At 39.3% G+C, this 21,759-nt stretch overlaps 1 protein-coding gene across 2 annotated transcripts in view; it reads right to left on the reverse strand.

Moving 5' to 3' along the window:
• Positions 1 to 7,412: 7,412 nt before the first annotated feature.
• Positions 7,413 to 21,759, reverse strand: part of CNTN1 (contactin 1) — a gene marked incomplete at both ends in the record, with an annotated part of 185,035 nt that continues 170,688 nt past the window's right edge. For both annotated transcript variants that reach the window (XM_084255481.1, XM_084255480.1), the window contains one exon: positions 7,413 to 7,489. In XM_084255481.1, the coding sequence (XP_084111607.1) occupies positions 7,413 to 7,489 (77 nt within the window). The remainder of the gene's footprint in view (positions 7,490 to 21,759) is intronic.

Below are 21,759 nucleotides of genomic sequence, written 5' to 3' on the forward strand. Positions count from 1 at the left end.
AAAAAAGAAATGATGTACAGACCAATAACACCAAAGGATGCTATTTTGTGATAAAATGCAAGTATCAACTGCTTAGAGTTTTTAAATGATTTGGAAGAATCATATTCTGAATGTGAAGATGCTTTAGAACTATCTTACACAATCTATTTTGTGTACAGTTTCCTTTGTGTCAATGCATAAGAATAATATCATCAAAAATCTGTGGGCAAAGAAGCAGCTATTTCAATCATTGTAAGGTAAAAATTCTACCTGATGAGAAAACATTTTAGTTTAATAAGAAGTAATTTTTTTCTTTTACAAGTAAAATGGATGGTCTCTTGGAGATGATGGAATTTGTAACTATCAGTAACAGACGGCATCATTTTGGCTCCAAGTCTTCAACACTCCCTCCACCCACACCCTCTGCTTATAATTTTAACATGCCGTCCCACATATATGGGTGATACACCCTGCCCCTTAGCTCTGGGTTTCTAATGTAACTTGATTTGGTCAATAGGATATTAGCAGACACAAGGCAAGCAAAGGCTTGAATGAGGACTTGCAAGTTTCCACTTGCATTGTTGCATCACTGTCATTGTCATGAGAACATTCCAGAACAAGTCTGCTGAAAGATGAGGGAAAAGTGGAGCTAAGCCAAGTTATACTAGAGGCCCCACTGGAGGCAGCCTCTCACAGCTGACAGCCGGCCCCCGAGCTCGTGAGGAGCCCAGCCCATGCGAGCCAAGTCACAGAGCTGAGCCACCACTGACCCAGAAGTGCGAGCAATTGATATTTATTGCTCTACACCACGGAGATTTTGTGGTTGTTTCTGCATCACTATTGCAGCAAATAATTGCAAGAGTAAATTATGAAATTTCACTTACTATGGTGTGTGGATTTTCAACACTTGCCTGTAATTATTTGGAATGATTGTCTATGTGGAGAACCTTTTTCAATGAAATTCTGAGGTCATTTGGAAAATGTGGGATACCTGGATATACACATCATCTTTCTTATAAGTAATGAAAAAAAATGTAGACAGACTGTTTCTCAATGGGTTTACCTCAATCCTCATCATGGGACATATATGCATTTAATGTTTCTCCTTTTTTGCATAGAAGAACTGGATATAGGCCAGAGGTGCAGGGGGTGAGAGGATTCACCAGAGACTGATCAGGGAACAGAACAGGTGGATCTACTGAAATACACTGCTGAAGGGAGCAGCAGGCGAGACAGGAGAGGTCTGCTGTGCATGTGGGTCAGCAACCTGGCTGGGAATCCAACTCAGGCCGTAGCCATGACGGTGTTGAAACTTAAACCCTAGGCCACCAAGGAGGCCCAGGACAGGTATACATTTAAAATATAGTAAAAGGAAGTCTTCTATGCTAATGGACCCTTTATCTTATTCTCTGCATTCTGATATCAGATTCAGTTATTCAATTAGTTCTACCTGACCAAGAGAGAAATGACTGGGAGTTGTCTGTGACCGCCATCTTCTGTGCTAGGTGTAAACTGATACGCCATCCCTGAACTAAGTTTAGGAGTCCTAAAGGATAAACTGTATATATCCATTGAAAAGTAATGGTGGTACAGGGAGATCAAGCTTTGTTGGGAACTTACTATATGAGGCATTTTATTTACTTGTCAAGGTAACATTGGTTTACAACACTGCATATGATTCAGAAGTACAGAATCACATCTCAGAGGTTACCAATTCAGACCACCACTAACTCACTCATAATCCTCCATCGTTGTCCATGGGCCTGCTCCCTACCACGTTCTCTCATCTCCACCTGGGGTAGATTAGATAAGGCAGTGTAATTTTATAATTTTTTTTTAAATTCTCATAGAACTTTGGGAAGATAAAGTAGAGTGGAGGATGTTTTTTGTCAGTTCAACGTGCTTTTCCTGTTAATATCTCATTTTAAGAAATTTACTCCCTGCAATCTTGCTTGATTGTCTACCACTTATAACCGAAGAAATTCTGAATGTTATCCCCATTCTACAGAAAAGGAAATATCCTCCAAATATCACATTACTTGGTCAAGCAATAACAGATAGAAATAGAATAATAGTTCTGTCCACTGCCCATGGTCTTTGTACAACTACATTTATTAAAGTATAAAAATAATACATATAGTAAAACATACTTTTGCTGTTTTGACAAATACTTAGATTTCAGTCAATACTATCACTTCTGTCAACTCTAAGAGTTCTCTCATGCTAGTCCTTTGCATATAGAACTTCCCCCTACAATTAATGCCTAGCAACTAATGACCTGTTCTCTGTCCCTAGAGTTATGACTTTTCCAAAATGTAATATAAATGTAATGACATATCCTTATAAATCTGACTTTTCTTTTTTTTTAAAAAAATATGTATTTATTTATGCGTACAAGAACTGGGGTGCAGGCTAGAGATGCGGGGCAGTGAAAGGATTCACCAGAGACAGAGTAGGCAGTAGAACAGGCAGATCTACTGAAATACACTGCTGAGGGGAGCAGTGGGTGAGTCAGGAGAGGTCTGCTGTGCCATGCAGGTTGCTCCCTAGCCAGGGATGCAACTCATGCTGCAGTGGCTGCTGATAGCTTCATAGTGCTGTGTCTTAACCCCTTGTGCCACCAGGGAGCCCCTAAATCTGACTTCTTTTCACTTAGCATAATACATTTGAGATTCATCCATACTAGTGTGTGTTATTTGTTTTCTTAAAACATGCTTATAACATCATTTCCAGCATATTCTCCTTAGTGTGAATGGCATGTATACACATATCATTACTTTTTATTTATATTTATGTATACATACAAGAACTAGGGTCTAGGCCAGAGATGTGGGGCATGAGAGGATTCACTAGAGACCAAGTGGGGAGCAGAACAGGCAGATTGACTCAAATCCACCGCTGAGGGGAACAGCAGGCAAGACAGGAGAGGTCTGCTGTGCCATATGGGTCGGTCAGTTCACTGGCCGGCCATCGAACTCACACCACAGTGGCTGGCAACAGCCTGATAGTGCTGAGACTTAACCCCTGCACCACCAGGGAGGCCTCAGTATACAGAGATTAAAAACAGGGAAAATGTATAGTGGACTGAATTGTATTTTCCCAATATTTATATACCCCTGTTACTTGTGAATGTGATTTTATTTGGAAGTAGGTATCTTTACAGATGTAATAAAATTAAAATGAAGTCAAACTAGATGAGGGTGGACCCTAATCCAATGAATGAGCACATGAGATGAGGGCCCAGGGAAAATGCCACAAGACAAGGGAAGCTCCGATGCCTGTAGCCGCAGAAGGCGGGAGAAAGGCACAGAACAGTTCTTCCCTCAGTGTCTCCAAGCAGAAATGGACTTGCTGACACCTCGACTTCCAGATTGGATTAGCTTGTGAGAGAACAAATTTCTGTTTTTTGAAGCCAATCCCTTGTGGTCATTTGTCACAGCCACTGTAGAAATACAAGGTGAGAAGTTATTCACCATTTGCTTTAAATGCATCAAACATGTACATGTTTGTACATGTTTGTACATGCATCAAACTGTACATGACAGTGGGGATAGGACACAAAAAGACCAAGTTCTTCTCTTCATAGTTTGTCTTCAGGAAGAGCTGGACTCCATTCTAGAACCAAATGATAACAGCCCCATAGATACAGCTATTACCCCAAGTACCACATTATCACTAGTAATTAAAGAATGATACCTGTTTTTTAAATACAATAAACAATGTAGAAATCTAACCTTGATTTCCTATCAAGTAATCTTAAAGTCAACTCATTCAAAACCAGTTTCTAATCTGAAAAATAAATGTTGAAGTTGGGGATGGGCACCTTTCATCAATCTTTTTATTAGCAACCACCAGAAGATTATAGACTCAGGAAATTAAGTATTAAAATTTAATTAACTTTCCAAGTCACATGAAGAAAAAAAAGCAAAAGTAATCCACATTCCTTTAGAGAAGAAATCTTCTGAAGTGAACTTCAGTCTGTTGCTTGGGTTTTAGAAACAAATCAGGGCTCATTTTTGTTAGTGAAAAAGTACGTAACTTTTTGATTCTTACACTGTAGAACCAAAAGAATGAATGAGCAAATTAACATTTTTAGAGAATGACCTTTTTTTCTTAAGATGTTGAAATTTCTTATACATGATGCTGATATTGTTGGTTCAGTTAAAAATAAGTTAATCTAGAGCTTGTAGTAATCATGATAAGCTGTTTTCCCAAACCTGGCTGTCAGGTGTTCCTGAACAACCTAAAAGACAGATTCTTGTGCCTCACTCCCAAGATTCTGATTTATAAGTCTGGACTGGGTCCCAGAGAATCCATTTCACTTGTTCAAATTCTTCAGGTGGTCCTAATGGACAGCCCAAATTTGAGACCCGCTAACACAGAAAACACTCCCACAGAAAGCAGCTTTGATCTCCCAAAGCTTGGGGAATGAGAGCCGCGGTCAATCCCAGGTCAAATACCAGAAGCAAAATATTAGAATAGAAGAAATCCAATACTTAAGGTCGAGAAACAGAGGCAGGACCCAAAAGGGAAGCCAAGATCTAGGAGAGAAGCAAGTCCCATGAAAAAGGAAGAGAGGTCAGAATGTCAGTGCAAATTCACAATGAGAACACAGAAGTTGTGAGGCAGAACACAGGAGGCCCTGGGATTTAGAAGTTTGGGCTCAGTTTTCCTCAGGACTCAGAGAAGGCATTCGCTATACCAAATTCCTATCTGTGGTCTTGCTTTTATGCAAATTCTTCTATTAGAGTATCAACTTGTTTGGGGTTAAATGAGTCTCTTACTTTGTAAGCACCTAACAGCATGTTTTCATGTGTAGCGCTGCATTGCATGCTTTTCACTGACATCTTCATTAATTAGTAATTTACCAGGTGACCGTATTTCAGCATGTGTGCACACCTCAGTTTGCGTGTGTGTGTGTGTGTGTGTGTGTGTGTGTCTTGCGTCCACGTCTATACTTTTCATAGAACAGTTCAAATGCTGGCCCACCACGTAACAATGAAGATGCAGTCCATGCTATTGAACTTACAGTGAAAACCTTCTGACAGCGAATTTTCATTTTGGTAGATTGACAGGACACTGGCCATTCCTTGGGTAACAGTAAGACATTTATTTCTTTATAATTTGTTTTCATTCATAAAAAGGACAAAGCACAGTCCTATACTACTCCATTGAAAAATGATAAAAAAGAACTAAAAAGTCAATTCAATAGTTATCAGTATCAAATAAACTACTATCACCTTTCCTGAAATACAAAGAAAAATCAGATGTGTCTAGAACTATATAAAGTTTAATTAAGAATCTTGTATCTTAAAGCAGATGATACATTAATTAGTTTGACAACAGTTTAAAACTGATGGTCCCAGTCAAATTGGTACAATAGCATGAGGAAATGAGAGACTTGAGTTATCAGTATATGAGACTGAATTCACCTTATCTCTGCCACAAATTTAAATGAAGTAAACAAACTCCAAAGTCTGTCTCCTGATCTTTCAGAACCATTTTAGGCAAAATCTAACCAGTTTTGCTTTTTTATTGCCATACATTGAAATAAAAGGTGAACATGCAAAGATTTGGTTATTGCCAATTATATAAAAATGCCCAACATGGTTCATACTGGGAAAGAAAACCCAAACATGTAACAATGAAAACACAAACATTTGTACAGAAGGCTTTCAGAGTATTCATTTCTCTAAAATATGAAGACATTGTGTGTGTTTTCAAATAATTAAGTATTTTATGATCTTAAGACTGTTGACATACTTCCATGGGAAATCATCCATTTCACTTATTGTTTTAAAAAGATTCATTTTATAATAGAGTTAAATGTAAACTAATGAAATATTTATTGATATTTTCATAATGAAAGCTTTAAACATTTACACATAGCCATATAGTACAAAAATTATACAAATTAAAAATTAAAGAAAGGGGGTAAGGAGTAGGGGTAAAGTAGTAATAGATCTATTTTGCTTCCTGTAAATATTCTTTTACGAACCTATACGGTATCCTTTCTAAAAAGATAAACTCTATCTCTAATTAGCTAGCAAGGTTGTGCTAATAAAATAGGATAATACCTCTTGAATCATCAGACATTGCACCATTTCATGAGCCAGCTAATCCTTTATTATTCAATTTCTTTCACATCCACACTCAAACACATTTCTCTGCACACCATGGATAATGAAGAAATGTGTATCTTCCTTTTCACAACCTATAAAACCTGAAGCACCAACATGTAAGAGACATCATTGCAGAAACACATTATTTGTCTCCTCCTGGCCTTTCTTTAAAGTATCATTTGCACATATTGATTTGGTACTTTTAGCCAGTTTTCAGTATTGCATTGAAGTGAACAATGAGTTTAAATTAAATTTTTAAAAAGAAGGAATACTGTAGTTTTTCCAACCTACAGGTAATTTTTTATACCATTCCTTTAATAAAGAAACATTTTACTGCATCATTTCTTAGATGCAGAAAAAGAAAGATACTAGGATAGTATTAGATAATTGATATTCACACAACTGCCATTTATTCCTAGCTGTGTAGAGACTGTCACACCTCAATTAAAAAAATGGAAGCACTTTCAAAAATTCATCATCACATATGAATAAATACAGTGATATCATAATACTCTAGATAAGAACTTTGATTTTTATGGTTTGAAATTGATAAGAAAAGCATAAATAAAATAACTTCGGAATAGAATACAGAAGTACAAAACTTCATATGGAATGTGGACTTTACCATTAAAAAACTAACTGAAAAGTGTTACTGATTCTGAAAATCAAATATTTAGAAAATACTTTGAAAATAATAACACTGATAAATTGTGGAATTTGGGCTTCAATAGTCAAAATCTTTCAAATCATTCAGTAAAATTATCTAGGCAATGGAATTTATGTTGCTATACTCTATTTTCTTCAAGAAAACTCAAAATGTCCTGATGAAAGGGGTCATTCAAAAATATGCAAGACCCTAAACAGAGAAGATAGTACGAAAGACTGTATTACTCTTACATATACCACATACAATCAACATTTCAACCTCTATGATATTTCACAACTTGTTATTAAATTTAAAGCACCTGTGTATGGTGATTTTACTTTCACTCTACAGCCTATAGAATTAAACACTGTAACTTGTCCCATTGGATTAAATCATGCAACTGTCACAGAATCAGGTTAAGTGGTTTATAAGGCATATTGGAACGAGTTAAAAATCATTTTATATCCATTTAAAAGTTTATTCTTTTGGATGAAAGGGTTCCTGAATGCCTCAGTCATAACGTGTATTGTAAATCAGTTGGATAGTTTGTTAATGGATACTTTATTTGCCTTAGGATGGAGCCACAGGAATTGGAAGGAATTGTAGTCATCACAGGGGTGTTTGTCCTCTGAGCTGGTCTGAGAACAGCAGCTGTCACACCACATTCAGAATTCCAAGTAGATAAGGGCGCCGAGGGCAGGCAGGAGTAAGCCAAGCAAACTTGGTAACAAGGTGGATGCACCTACAATGTAAACCAGAAATGCACGTTAGTTCCTTAGTAACGGTCTCCATCACTCACTTAGCTCTGAGGAGGGCAAAATTAGGTAACCATGAAATTCCCAGTGGCCTCCTTGGTAGCACAGGGATTAAAGTCTCAGCACCATCGCCATCAAGCTATCGCCAGCCACTGTGTCCTGATCCCCGGTCAGGAAGCTGACCCACATGGCTCAGCAGACCTCTTCTGTCTTGCCTGATGCTCCCCTCAATGGCAGATTTCAGTCAATCCACCTATTCTGCTCCCCACTCTGTCACTGGTGAATCCTCTCACCCCCTGCTCCTCTGGCCTACACTCCAGTTCTTCCACACATAAGTAAATAGATCTTTAAAAAAAAAACAAAAAAACAAAAAAACAAACAAACAAAAAAAAACAGCTGCTATTATTGCTCAGTGAATTAAGAAAAAAAAACACTGATCAAGAATTTTGTGTATGAGATTAGGTAGCCTGTTTCTAAACAACCTGTTCATATAAATTATTTATAATAATAAAATCACAAAAGTTCATGTTTTCCCTATGATCCAGTACTCCAAATTCCTACCAGATCAGAGGGCAATAGATGAACAAATATATATATATGTAGAAAATCTGCAAAAGCTGTTAAAGAATAAGATAAAGAGATACAATAAACATACTAATGGATGGACCTCGTGTAATTTCATATCCAAATGCTGTTAAGGCGTTAAGGCGTTTATGCACATTGAGGTGAAGAAAGTATCTTTGATACCAATAAGTCATCTATTTAAATTTTATCTAAGAATCGATAACTACTCATAATTTGTAATAATAATATAACAGTAATAATATATATAATATAATATAATAGCTGCCACTTACTGTTCTAGTTGTGAGCAGATACCATGTTGGTCCCTTCATATAGCTTTAATGGGACAGTCTATGGTGGCAGTTCTTACTCTCTCATTTTCTAGATACATCATTCAGATTCAGGGTGTGTTCAAGGGCAGTGGCCCTTACAGACAGAACCAGGATTAGATCTGATTAGATCTGGCTCTGTAGCTCACTCTCTTCCTACCTCTGTTACTTTCTGCACATAGTTTTGGAAATGGACCAGTTCTAGAAACGCATAAAGACATTACACCCTGCACTTAATGTGTCAAAATAAGGGTACAGAAGGAAAATAAATAACATAATAGAGAAGCACTAAGCTGCTTCAAAGAGCCCTTTATCTATGTAGTATTTTTCCCTTCTACTTTTCTACATAGGTATTTGAAAAAGATACCAAACAAAATGGATATCCAGATGGCCAACAATCATGGGAAAATGTCCATTATCACTTTTTTTTAAAGATTTTATTTATTTATTTATACAAGCACTGGGTACAGTAAGAAGCATGGGAGGGCGAGAGAATTCACCAGAGCCAGAGCACAACAGAACAGGCAGACTGATGAAATACACTGCCGAGGGGAACAGCGGGCATGACAGGAGAGGTCTGCGCGCCATGTGGGACCCTCGCCGGGAGCCAGGGATCGAAATGGCGCTGCAGAGTCTGTGGGCAGCTTCGCAGCCCAGCGCTCAACCGCTGCGCCACCAGCGGAGGCCCCATTATCACTTTTAATAGAGAAAATTCGGGTCAAAGCCACAATGAGATGCCATCTCACACCACTAAGAATGGCCCACATTAAACAGACTTTCAGGGATGCAGGGAATGAACAGTTCTATCACACTGTTGGTGAGAATGTAAACTGGTGTAGCCACTTTGAAAGAGAACTGCATTTACTTTAAAACATTAAAAAATAAAGTTGCAACAGGGTGGTTCCCAGGAAAAGGGGAGGTTCAAGGTTTCCTGCCCTACCCAAGGAAGGGTGCAGCTGAGCAGCTGGGAGAGGCAATGGAGGAAGGATGGAAGAAGTATGGAGAGGCAGAAGGAGCCCTGGAGGAGGAATATGGAATGGAAAAATATAGTTTCCAGATCAAGCACCTTCCCCTTATGGGTAAATGCCCAGCCAAACAGGGTTGGCCCAAAGCAGGGCCCATGAGACCCAAAAGCCTGTCACAGTCTAAGGCACCTCCTGGTGGGGACCCATAGGAAAGTGGCAGAAGGGGCCCAGCACGTCTGAGACAGGAGCAAATCAAAATCAAGGTAAAAGCTGCCACCCACATCTATTTCAACTAGTCCAGGACCAAGAAGCAAGTGCGGCTTCTTCACATGTCTCTCTGTTCCATGTGCCTCCTCCAAGTCTTCTTTTGGCTCCTCATCCTGCTTCCTTCCTTCCCCAGTCTCCTCTCTAGCTTCTACTCCTCGAAGCTCAGCTCCACCCTCCCTTGGGTGGGGCAGAAAACCTGGAACCTCCCCTTTCCCTGGGGGCCACCCAGTGACAAAAGTACTGTAAGATCCAGCAATGTCACTCTTGGGCATCTCTTTGTAGAATATGAAACCATGAACTCAAAAAAGTACACGCACCACAATATTTATTGAAGCATTATTTACTATAGTTAGGACATGGTGACAACCTAAGTGCCCACTGATAGAAACTGAACTTAGAAGGTGTAGTATTTGCACAATGGGATATTATTTAGCCATAACAAAAGACAAACCATTACAACTCACAGCAAAATAGGTTTCTAGGTAATTAATTACATGCAGTAAATCAAGTGAGAATGATGGAGACAAGTCCTGAACATTTACATGATAACAATTCGACAAGACAAAATACTTAGAAAAACTAGTGGACACCAAGAAAGGAAGTGACGTTACTTTTTTTTTTTTTTGTGCATAGAAGAACTGGGGTGTAGGCCTGAGATGCAGGGGGCAGGGGCAGGTGAGAGGATTCACCAGAGACAGAGTGGGGAGCAGAAGAACAGGTGGGTGAACTGAAAAAATTGCTAAGAGGAGCAGTGGGCGAGACAGGAGAGGTCTGTTGCACTCTATGTGGATCAGCTCCCTGGCCAGGGCTCAAACTCAGGCCATAGTGGTGACAGTGCTGAGCCTTAACTCCTAGGCCCCCAGGGAGGCCCAACAAAGTGAGATTTTTGAGGTTCAGAGGGAGTGGCAGAAAGAAAAGGTCAAAGGGGTATAAGGGATGAGGGTGAGAAAAAAAGAATAACAAAATCACATCAGAACAAACAAAATGAAAATAGGCCACCACCCATGATCTTTTATTCTGATTAGGTGCCCAACAATGTATTTCAATCACGCACAACCACATTAGTTTTCAGTGTTTGACCTCATTCAAAAGCTGTGTCCTGAGACCTTTGTGTGAAAATGACCGCAGGGTCTTGCCATGCTCGGGCCTCTGACCACAAATTGCATCAGCAGTGGGTGCGTGTTCCTGGACTTGTTTGATATGTGGGTTGGCTCAGTGGGAACTCAGTGGCCGTGGAAAGAAGGTTAGTCAGTTGCACATGCCATTGAAAAGTTTTGGTGTTAGTATGAAAACCATATGCAATTTCACAATTTGTGGCTTCAACATGAGGATATTTGATTTATTTTAAATAAACTCTTTGTGTTTATGTGCGCTATATTTAATTTCACTAATGGATCAAGCTTATGTAATTGTGGTCTTCATCTTCCAATTCTCTTCCACATTCTGAGCACAAATTAGAGGCCAGACTGAATTACTATTTAAAGTCATTTAAATGTGGGATCCCATATTCTTGAGTGGTTTTCAATATATAATGGTTTATAGCTAACAAAATGTTACACTGCAATCAAGCATAATTTCTGTACTTATAGGATATGTACTAAACATTTATTTTGCTTTCCCCATATCTACTGAGTGTCAGAGATGAACAAATCATCAATTCAGCGAATCATTTTTCTCTCTTAGAACAAAAAAAGCTGATTTAGATCATTCAGATTGTCTTGATTTTTCTTTGACCTACATTTGATTTGTTTACCAGACTTCTTATTTCACTCATTAAGGATGCCTGTTACAGAGAGTTACAGCTGTGGAGAATTTTCAATTAAAAGTTAAAAAGTATTTAACGATTGTTGCAGGTTTTAAGGCAAAGAACCACTTGAGCCGAATCTCTTTCCTGATGCTTAAATGTGGCCATGACGGTGCAATCTAAATAGTTACTGCTTGGCCCTTGCCAATGATGCCAGAATAATTACAATTTTCTCTTGGTGGAGTCATTTTATGTTCACACTGTTCTTATTTTGAGATTGTAAACTTCAGGACAGGGAATAAATGCAAATGTTTTCAGCTGTGCTGCCTAATACCAAGGCGATGCTACAGTGAGGACTGGACCCATAACATTATAATATAAATATTTTTTCCAGTTGTAAACCCTGAATATTTTCTGACCCCAGAACACAATGTGGGAGAGAAAGAAAAAAAAAGGTGGTATGGAGGAAATTTAAATAAACACTGCAACTGCAGCAGAATCTTTGTTATCTCTTTACATTTTAGACTCTATTACATAATTTCTAACATTTAGGGACCTGGGAACAGGAAAGGGATTACCCATTCCCCGTAATGCTTTTCCTATGGAAACAGCATATATTTTTTCCTTTTAAAGAGATGATATTGAAAATTCATAGTATCAGAAATGCATTTATTATATTGCTCATCTAGGGGTCCTCCGTCCTCCAACTTGTCTTGGTATGGCATACTTTAGATTCTTTCAATGTCTTATTATCTTTGGGCTTTGAGAAGAAAGTGTCTTGATAAGCTGCTCAGTTCCCTACTACTTGGAGGCATGTTTAATATTACCTAGCTGTACTAGGTAACATCAGTGGGTGTTTGCTATTGAAATGTGTTGAGTTCTGTAAAACTGCTGTTGGGTTGGCAACAAATTTGAATGAAAAAGGAAAATTTGGCCCAGGACTGAAAGAATGAAAATCCACTCAGATGGAAAAAGAAAAAAGTCGTTTGTTATTTTAACTATGACAGACACAAATAATGTTGCTGCAGTTTTTGTTTTTTCTTGCATACAAGAACTGGGGTGTAGGCCAAAGGTGGTTTCCCCAGAGTAGGGAATTCGAGAGGATTCCCCAGAAACAGAGTAGGGAACAAAACAGGCAGATCTACTGGAATACACTGCTAAGGTGAGCAGCGGACAGTCTAGGAGAGGTCTGCTGTTGGTCAGCTCCCTGACCAGGGATCGAACTCAGGCTACAGTGTGACAGAACTGAGACTCAAACCTCAAACGCTAGACCACCAGGGAGGACTCTTCCCACTGCAGTTTTAACTGGAGACTTCAAGGTCAGGCAGTGGCTGTAAAATGCCCTAATGGCCCCTTCACTGGTGACTAGTCCTTTGTTACTAGCTCTGCTTTATTCCTCCCACCTATCATTGGGAATCTGCACTTGTTAACTCAGCTCCCCCCATGATGGCCATCAGCCCAGGTTAACCCCTGCTCCTCCCAGCTCCACCTCAGAAGCAGCAACTAATCCAGAACTGACTGATACTTCCCGGAGGTCCTCCTCAGAACTCTTCAGCAGGAATTCCAATTGCATGTAATTGTTTCTCCTCCTCCCTTGAGGAGAATCCCACAACTGTTCTGGGGTGTTTCCTTGCTGCATCTAAACTACTGGCTTGGTCTTTGGCTGTTTAGGTGTTAGCAGAGGGAAGTCAAGTATGAGAACCACGAAGTGGGTCACGGTCCTATAGATGCAGGGCCATTGGGAACAGCATCTTGTGGCAGCTAAGTCCAGGAATCTGCGACCAGGCCAGATGCAAAGTCCACATCCTGCCTCTGCCTCCAGCGTTGAGGGGATGTGGGCACATTCTTTACTCTTTTCAAATCTTTGTTCCTTCAACTACAAAATTGAACCAACAATATAGCTCATGGCTTTATGAGGGCTGAGATATCTATCAATGCTTCATCTCTCTATTTATATATATATATTCATATGTCATTAATATATATTCATATATTATTATATATTGTTCATACATATTTTATATATTCATATATTTTACATTTATGTTTTATATATATTTATGCATACATTTTAACACAAATTTTATATATTCATATATGTGTATACATATTCACATACATTTTAGTGTATCTATCTATATTATCTATCTATCTATCTATCTATATAATATATATAGCACTGAAATTTAAACCCTAGGCCACCAGAGAGGTCTTAATCATCTATTTATCCCATCTACAGGAGAAAACGCTCAAGGAAAGATTCTGATTTGTGGAATTTGGCTCACACAGCTACCCCCAGAGCAATTACTGTGACTGAATTAGTGAATTTCTAATTATGAATTGGCTTGGAACAGGTTCCCCATACCCCAAAGAACCACTGTGGCTAAGGAGGAAGATTCACTTAAGACCTCAACTTTTTAGGTTGTTTCCATTTTCCATATCTTAGCTATTGTAAATAGTGCTTCAGGTTTCCTTTCCAATTAATATTTTTTGTGACCTTTGGTTATATTCCTAGCTCAAAAACAGATGACTGGATCAAGAAGATGTGGTATATATATATATATATATATATATATATACACACACACACACACACACACACACACACACACAATGGAATACTATTCAGCTATCAAAAATGATAAAACTGTGCCATCTGTAAAAAGGAGGGCTTATGTTCAGTGAAATAAGTCAGAAGAAAAAAGAAAAATATTGGATGGTCTCACTTATAGGAAGAATATAGGGGAACCAAACAAGAATCAGGAAAAAAAAAGGCAAAACTAGCAGGTAACTATAAATACAAAACATTCAGCAGGGGAGGGGAAGGCAAAGGAATAAAACAGGAGAGGGAAAAGCACAAGAGACTATGGTGACAGATCACCAGTGTCTTGGTGGTGGGAATTTTATGTGGACTACACCTGAGAAGAGAAATCAAACTTGTATAAATTTAAAAAAATAGGTGGAAAAAAAGAAGATGTCAATTTTTACTCTGATGTCAGGAGGGCTGACACTTTCCCCCAGTGAAAGTGCTTTGTGGATCCAAAAGCCAAAGAAGGGCCTCCCCTGGTGGCGCAGCGGTTGAGTGCTGGGCTGCGAAGCTGCCCACAGCCTCTGCAGCACCTGTTCAATCCCTGGCCACCAGCAAGGGTCCCACATGGCACACAGTCCTCTCCTGCAGCGCCTGCTGCTCCCCTCAGCAGTGTACTTCATCAGTCTGCCTGGTCAGTTCCCCGCTCTGTCTCTGATGAATCCTTTCACCCTCCCACGCATCTGGCCTGTACCCTGGTTCTTGTATAAATAAATTAATAAATCAATCTTAAAAAAAAGAATTCTCATTAAAAAAAAGAAATTTAATAAGCTACTGTGAGTGGGTCTATGTAAGGCTAACATTTCTGACTTTGCATATTTGAGGAGACTCTCTTGTGAGTCTGCCATTTTACAAATCCAGTCTATCATAAGAACTTAGTCTGAATAATGCAGTAGCTGTCAAGAGCTTTGTTCTTGAGTTAGCTAACAAGTTAGGGATTCTGGATCCATCTTTTAGTATCTCTGTACACTTAGGCAAATTATCTAATTATGTTTCTTGCCTCACTGGATTGTTGTAAGGATTAAGTGAGAAAACGGCATATATTTTCTTAAATTTTGTGGCAGAAATGGGGGAAAGCAAAGGTTCAAGAAGAAATAACTGTTTTCACTCTGGGATACTGAAATATAATTTATGGACAAAGTTTCCAACAGAGTTTTTAAAATCTATGCAGCCGAATCTTCCTGCAGGATTTATACGTGACCAAATATGAAGCCACTGAGGCAAAAACAACTTTTTACTTAGAATTTTGTCTTGATCAATGGATTTTATGAAATGTTTTCAACAAAATAATCTTAAAATTATGTTTTAAATAATTTTAAATTTTAAAAAATCTTAAAATTATTGATTCATATCAGGCATTTCTGTTTTATTACAACAGAAGCATCTCCATAAAAAAAGGGAGTCTCCTGTTCCCAGCCCTACCTATTGAGGATGGAGCTGAGGGGATGCTGGAGACACAGAAGACACTCAGGGAGGGAGACACAAAAAGGACCCACTTGCTTCTCAGCCTTGGACTTGTACCAGGAACCTGGGGGACATGGAAGTAGATACTTGGGCGAGAGACCCATGGGGAGGCTGACAACGGCAGCCTTTATCTCGATTTTGACTTTGTTCTTTTCCTTCCAGACTCGCCTGGCCCCTCCTGCCCCTTTCTTATGGGTCCCCACCAGGAGGTGCCTGAGACTTGTGGCAGGCTTTTGGTCCTCAGTGGTCCTGCTTTCGGCCCACCTTGTTTGTCTGGGCATTTACCCATGAGGGGATGAATAACTTTGGATATTTCACAGGGAAACGATATGCTCTCTCTTCTTCCCTCTCTATGCACATTCTATTAAAGATCATACACATTAAGCATATATTTTGTCTTTATGTGGCAGGTGGCAGAATCCCTTTCACATGTGCAAGTTTGAGGGTGCCAGGGTGCCCCTCAGCCTGCACACAAACATTATCTTTGTCTCTTCTTCATTACACATTTCTCTTGCATTACAGATATTCGCCCCAATCTTCACTATGTCTAAACGTTATCAACAGGTAGAATACAGAATAGAACTGAGGTGTAAAACATACTTAACTTAGAAAGTTTTACTTGCCTGGAAACTGGCAAAAAAAATTACAATAAAGCTCCTATAATTCAGTAAGTTAAAAGATAGAACTTCCTTGAGGCCATATACCAAAACTATTATTTTTAGAAATTGTCTAATGCAAATCACAAACTAAAGGAGGTGGTTTTTTAGAAAGTTCATTGGGTTCACTTTAAACAGATCTTTTGGGGGAAAGTATGGACACAGTTTTCAATCTTAAATCAATTTTAAGCATTTACTACCTGTCTCGGCAAAAGGAAATAATGAATATTTTCCCCAATTGCTTTTAAGAGTTTCTAGAAAAGAAACAAGAGAAATCAGGAAATGAAATAAATTTCATATTTGAAATAGAACAAACTTTTTATATTTAATGACTATTTTTTCCCTTTGGATACCTATTTCATTATACAGTCTGCCATGTATCAGCTTGTATTTTTTTTTTTTTTGGCCTTTGATAATCACATGCCTCTTTAAGATAGTAAAATACTAAGTAGAGAAGAAAAGAGACAGCTTAAGATCTACTTCCAGTTCTATCAATAGTTAGTTGTATAACTTTGGGCAAAAAAAGAGAGAACATTTGGGCTCAAAATGTGGCTCTGAGGCTGGTGTGATCTTTGGCCGTTTTACTTGTTAAGGATGTGGATTTGACTTCTGGAAAATGACAGGGTTCAGTGTTACAAGGCCTAAGATTCCTACTATGGCCTTGAGTCTATGATTCCAAGTAAACCATACTGTATTTAAGAATATCAAGCGTTAAACCATAAAATTTGAAAACATATTTGTTACATTTCCCCTGACTTATGATAATCAAATCTGATATTAGTTTGTAAATATACATTAAAAGTTTGATCATTTAAATGCTAGCGGCTTTGATGGGTTTTGTTTTTTTTTTTTTTTTCAACCTGGTAAAACCCACTCATCTTACTGTTTCTACTTGTTTAGCAATTATGAACCCATATGCCAAGCAAAATAGATTTGTTTTTGGCAGTGTGGATGGTTTGCTGGCAGCTTATTCTGGCAGTTGTATACTTTCTTTGCTGTTGACTCTGGCCCTTTCCCTGTCAGAAATTGCTGGATTCCCGGGACGCAAGTCCTCTTTAAGAAAGGAACAGCATTTCCAACTCACTGAAGACCAATTATTTGCTGGGAAATATAAAAACAACTTCTTACCACCAACTGATTAACAAGCATATGCTCAAATAGCTTAATTTTACCATTAGTTTTGGGTAAGATGAGACTGTGATTATGAGGACATTTAAAGTGGCTTATCTACTTTTTTAAAGATGCAACTTAGGGTCTCCCTGTGACCTAGAGAGTCTCAGCACTATCACCATTAAGGCCTGAGTTAGATCGCCAACCAGGGAGCTGACCTACATGAGCACAGCAGACCTCCCCTGTCTTGCCTGCTGCTCCCTGTAGCAGTGGATTTCAGTCAATCCGCCTGTTCTGCTCCCCACTCTGTCTCTGGTGATTCCTCTCACCCCCCCCCCCCGCGCCTCTGGCCTGCACTCCAGTTCTTCTACGTAAAAGTAAAAAATAAATAAATAAATTAAGATGCAAGGTAGTAGTATCAGCCTAAGATCATGGGATTTAGGTTGGAAAGAACTTTGTTTGAACAAGGTTGTCCTCACCACAGCATGATCTCTCACACACGTTTAACCTTTCAGAACTCTATTTCCTTATCTGTAAAATGGGGAACATAATACTTTAGTCACAGGGTATTTATGAGAATTAACTGTAAAAAATTAAAAGTGCATAAAATTCATCTAAAATTGTGACTTCCCAGTTTTTAAATTTACCTTGTTCTGATTTAGTGAGAATACAGTGAATCTAAGATGAAGCGGACGAGACTCAAGTCTCATTTTCTGAGTCTTGTCCTACTGAAGTATAGTATACATGTTGTGCATTTCATGGTTTTATTTTCCCCATGTTTATACAAGATACTTAACAAATAATTCAAGTCCTTTGTGATTATATCATAAATATCCAGAAACAATTTCTTAGATCATCCTTGCATTTGGTTTGGGAAATAGCTGTCAGACAGCCATTTTCTATTTTTTTTTAAGGTTTATTTATTTATGCATACAAGAGCTGGGGTACAGGCCAGAGGTGCAGGGGGTGAGAGGATTCACCAGAGACAGAGCAGGGAACAGAACAGGCAGACTGACCGAAACACACTGCTGAGCGGGCGTGACAGGAGCTCTGCCGCACCATGTAGGTATCTCCCTGGTCAGCTGGGGATAGAAATGCTGCAGAGGCTGCAGACCGTCTCACAGTACTGTGCTCAACCCCCTGTGCCACCAGGGAGGCCCTATTTTCTGTTTTTTAAGATTTATTTTTTTATTTATGCATACAAGAACTGGGGTGTTGGTGGTGAGAGGATTCACCAGAGACAGAGTGGGGAGCAGAACAGGCGGATTGACTGAAATCCAGTGCTACAGGGAGCAGCAGGCAAGACAGGGGAGGTCTGCTGTGCCTTATGTGGATCATCCCCCTGGCCAGGATTGAACTTAAGCCATAGCAGCCATAGTGCTGAGGGAGGCCCCAAAAAAGAGATTTCTTTAAAATTAGTTCATTTCTTCATAAGTGTTTTTTTTTTTTAAGATTTATTTATTTATGCATGCAAGAACTGGGGTACAGGCCAGAGGTTCAGGGGGGTGAGAGGATTCACCAGAGACAGAGTAGGGAACAGAACAGGCAGATTAGCTGGAATACACTGCTGAGGGGAGCAGTGGGTAAGACAGGAGATGTCTGCTGCACCATATGGGTTAGCTCCTTGGTGGGTGCCAGGGATGGAACTCCTGCCGTGCTGCGGTGGCTGCAGATAGCTTCACAGGGCTGCAATTTAAACCGCTGAGCCACCAGGAAGGCCCTTATTCATAAGTTTTTCTGGATAGTCTGACTCATAACATGTCATCAACAAATATCTGTTTAATGGATTATTTCAGGTTTTTTTTTTATCATTTATTAAGTGACAACTCTGCCCAGGAACTTTACAAATTTACTTTGCTTAATTATACAATTGAGGTATGTATTGTTATCCTCATTAACAGATGAGGAACCAACACTCAGATTTGCCCACCTTACACAAGGTAAAATTGGGGGATGAACTTATTAACCCTGATTCTAAACTCAGTGCCATTTCTTCTATTCCAGAGCAGCTTCATGAATATCTCTTAATATAAAGTATGCAGTGATCCTTAGGGAACACTGTAGGGTAAATGAATTGGTCAGGCTTTTACTCCATTGGCTTCTGTGGCTATCACTTGCAGTCTTTTTTTTTTTTTTTGCATGTTTTTATTTATTTGTTTGTTTGTTTGTTTGTTTATTGTTTATACATGCACTGGGTACAGTCAGAAGCGCGGGAGGGTGAGAGAATTCACCAGAGCCAGAGCGGGGAGCAGAGCAGGCAGAAGGACCGAAGTACACTGCTCAGGGGAGCAGCGGGCGGCAGGAGAGGTCTGCGCGCCATGTGGGACCCTCCTCCATTGGCCGGGGAGCAGCCGGGGATCGAACCGGCGCCGCAGAGGCAGCGGGCAGCTTCGCAACCCAGCGCTCAACCGCTGCGTCACCGGGGAGGCCCTCACTTGCAGTCTTGATCTTATTGATGTAAAAGGTGTGTGGATGTGGGGCATATGTGACTGACTATGGACACCTGAGCATGAATGTATGTGCATGTGCAAGTGCGCACACTTGAGCCTAGAGGTCAGGGATATAAGGGTGGCATCACTCAGAAGATGTACAAGGCAAAACAGCTACCAGAGGAAGAGACCAGAAGACAACACCAGAGAGAGCCCAAGGAGAAAGATTAAAGATTCACCAGGGGTTGGGAGGCCCACCAGCCTTCCTGCCTCGCCAGTCTTCAGATTTGCCCCAGAACTATTGGTATAGAAAGAGCATTAAAACCTGAAAATCTACTGAGGGCTCCAGGACTCTCCTTTTTATGTCTGCCTGAATCAATAGAAAACCTGCCTTATGCTTGCTGACATGACAAACACATAGGCTATTGCTCACTGTAGTGAATTGAGAATTAGAAATTATTATCCATATCTAAATATCTCCGCAGCTACAACAGTTAAGGATCCCAGCTCCCTCACTGGTCTTAAGTGGTGATTCAGAGACACAAGTACCTTGGAAGCTTTCCCAGTGTAAAGCCAGGGCAAAAGTTCCATTTGATCTTTCTCGATTCATCTTTGCTTTGGGGCTATGAGAAATAAGTGACTCACCTATTGGAGGTAGTATTTTGGCATTTAAGATTTTGCTTCTTAATATGATCCTGAACTCATTTGTTTGTCAGACCTCAGGGTTTACTGAAGATTTCAGAGTCATCCTCCTATGTCTAAGGATTATCTCCCTCCACTCTGTTTTTCCATAGGCACATGAAGTTCTTACAAAAGCCTATGCGAATTCATTGAATCTCTATAATTCTTGAGGGGATCAAAATCAAGAATCTCTCAACTTTTAACAACTGTCTAAAATGCATAAGAATTTACTGGCTAGAATGCAACACTGGTCACCCTCAAGGATTTCCAAAAGTTGGTGCTTGTTCAGCTTCTCATTCAGAAGGTATAAAATCATTATCACTTTGGAGAGTATCTGCATGGAATTTCCTTGGTTCTATTATTATACTTTTCAGAATCCTTCCTTTTTCCAGAAGGTCACTCTAACTCACATTTTCATGGCACTAACCCCTGAGATTTTAAGTTCCTTTACAGTTCTTTTTTATGTTCAAAATTGTAGAAGAAAAGAAGATTGACTTTCATCACTTGTACAAATAGTGTATGTTGAAGATCTATAGAGTAGTAACTCCTGCTAACCACCAGGAATTCTGACACATTTTTGAGAAACACATTAAAACCCCACACAGGGAATGGAAATTGATATTCCTTATTCAACATTTTCTTTTCTACCAGCAGTGCCTGGCTTCTAGTTATTCCATTATACTTTTTGATTCATTATTGACATTTCACTCCTTATTACTGTGTGTCTTGCATCTTTACATTTCTGCAGTGTATTTTATACAGAGACACTTTTGGATGTTGACTGATGAAGCTACACTAATACATTTGAAATAGCATAGGTGTTGAGAGAAGTGTTATAAAATCTGGAAAGAAATTAGAGATCAGTGATTCAATAAGACATGGTATCTCTCACCTGAACTTTCCTTTCTCTTATTTACCTTACTTGGTTTTTCCATTTGGAGTTATTCAGAGTTTGTCACCAAACTACTCTCACTACATTCCCAGTTCCCATCATTAGTTTACAAAATTTGTCTATGATTTTACATTGCTTAGCTCAATTAATGTTGTCACTTTGCACATAATTACTTAAAATATAAATTCATTTTCAAAATTATTTTTCTCTCTCACCTGCAATACATCAACTTAGTCACCAAGTATGATTGATCTAATCTTCCATGGCTCTGGAATCTCTGTGTTCCACTCTATTTACTAAGTAATATAGGACCTCATCAACTCTTAATCTTTTTTTTTTTTTTTAATAGAGGCATGCTTTATTTATTGTTTGCTGGTTTGTTTGTTTGTTTTTGTTTATACATGCACTGGGTACAGTCAGAAGTGCGGGAGGGTGAGAGAATTCACCAGAGCCAGAGCGGGGAGCAGAGCAGGCAGAAGGACCGAAATACACTGCTGAGGGGAGCAGCGGGCGGCAGGAGAGGTCTGCGCGCCTTGTGGGACCCTCCTCCAGTGGCCGGGGAGCAGCCG

Source organism: Talpa europaea (genome assembly GCF_964194135.1).
Source record: "Talpa europaea genome assembly, chromosome: 15".
NCBI classification, from domain to species: Eukaryota; Metazoa; Chordata; class Mammalia; order Eulipotyphla; family Talpidae; genus Talpa; species Talpa europaea.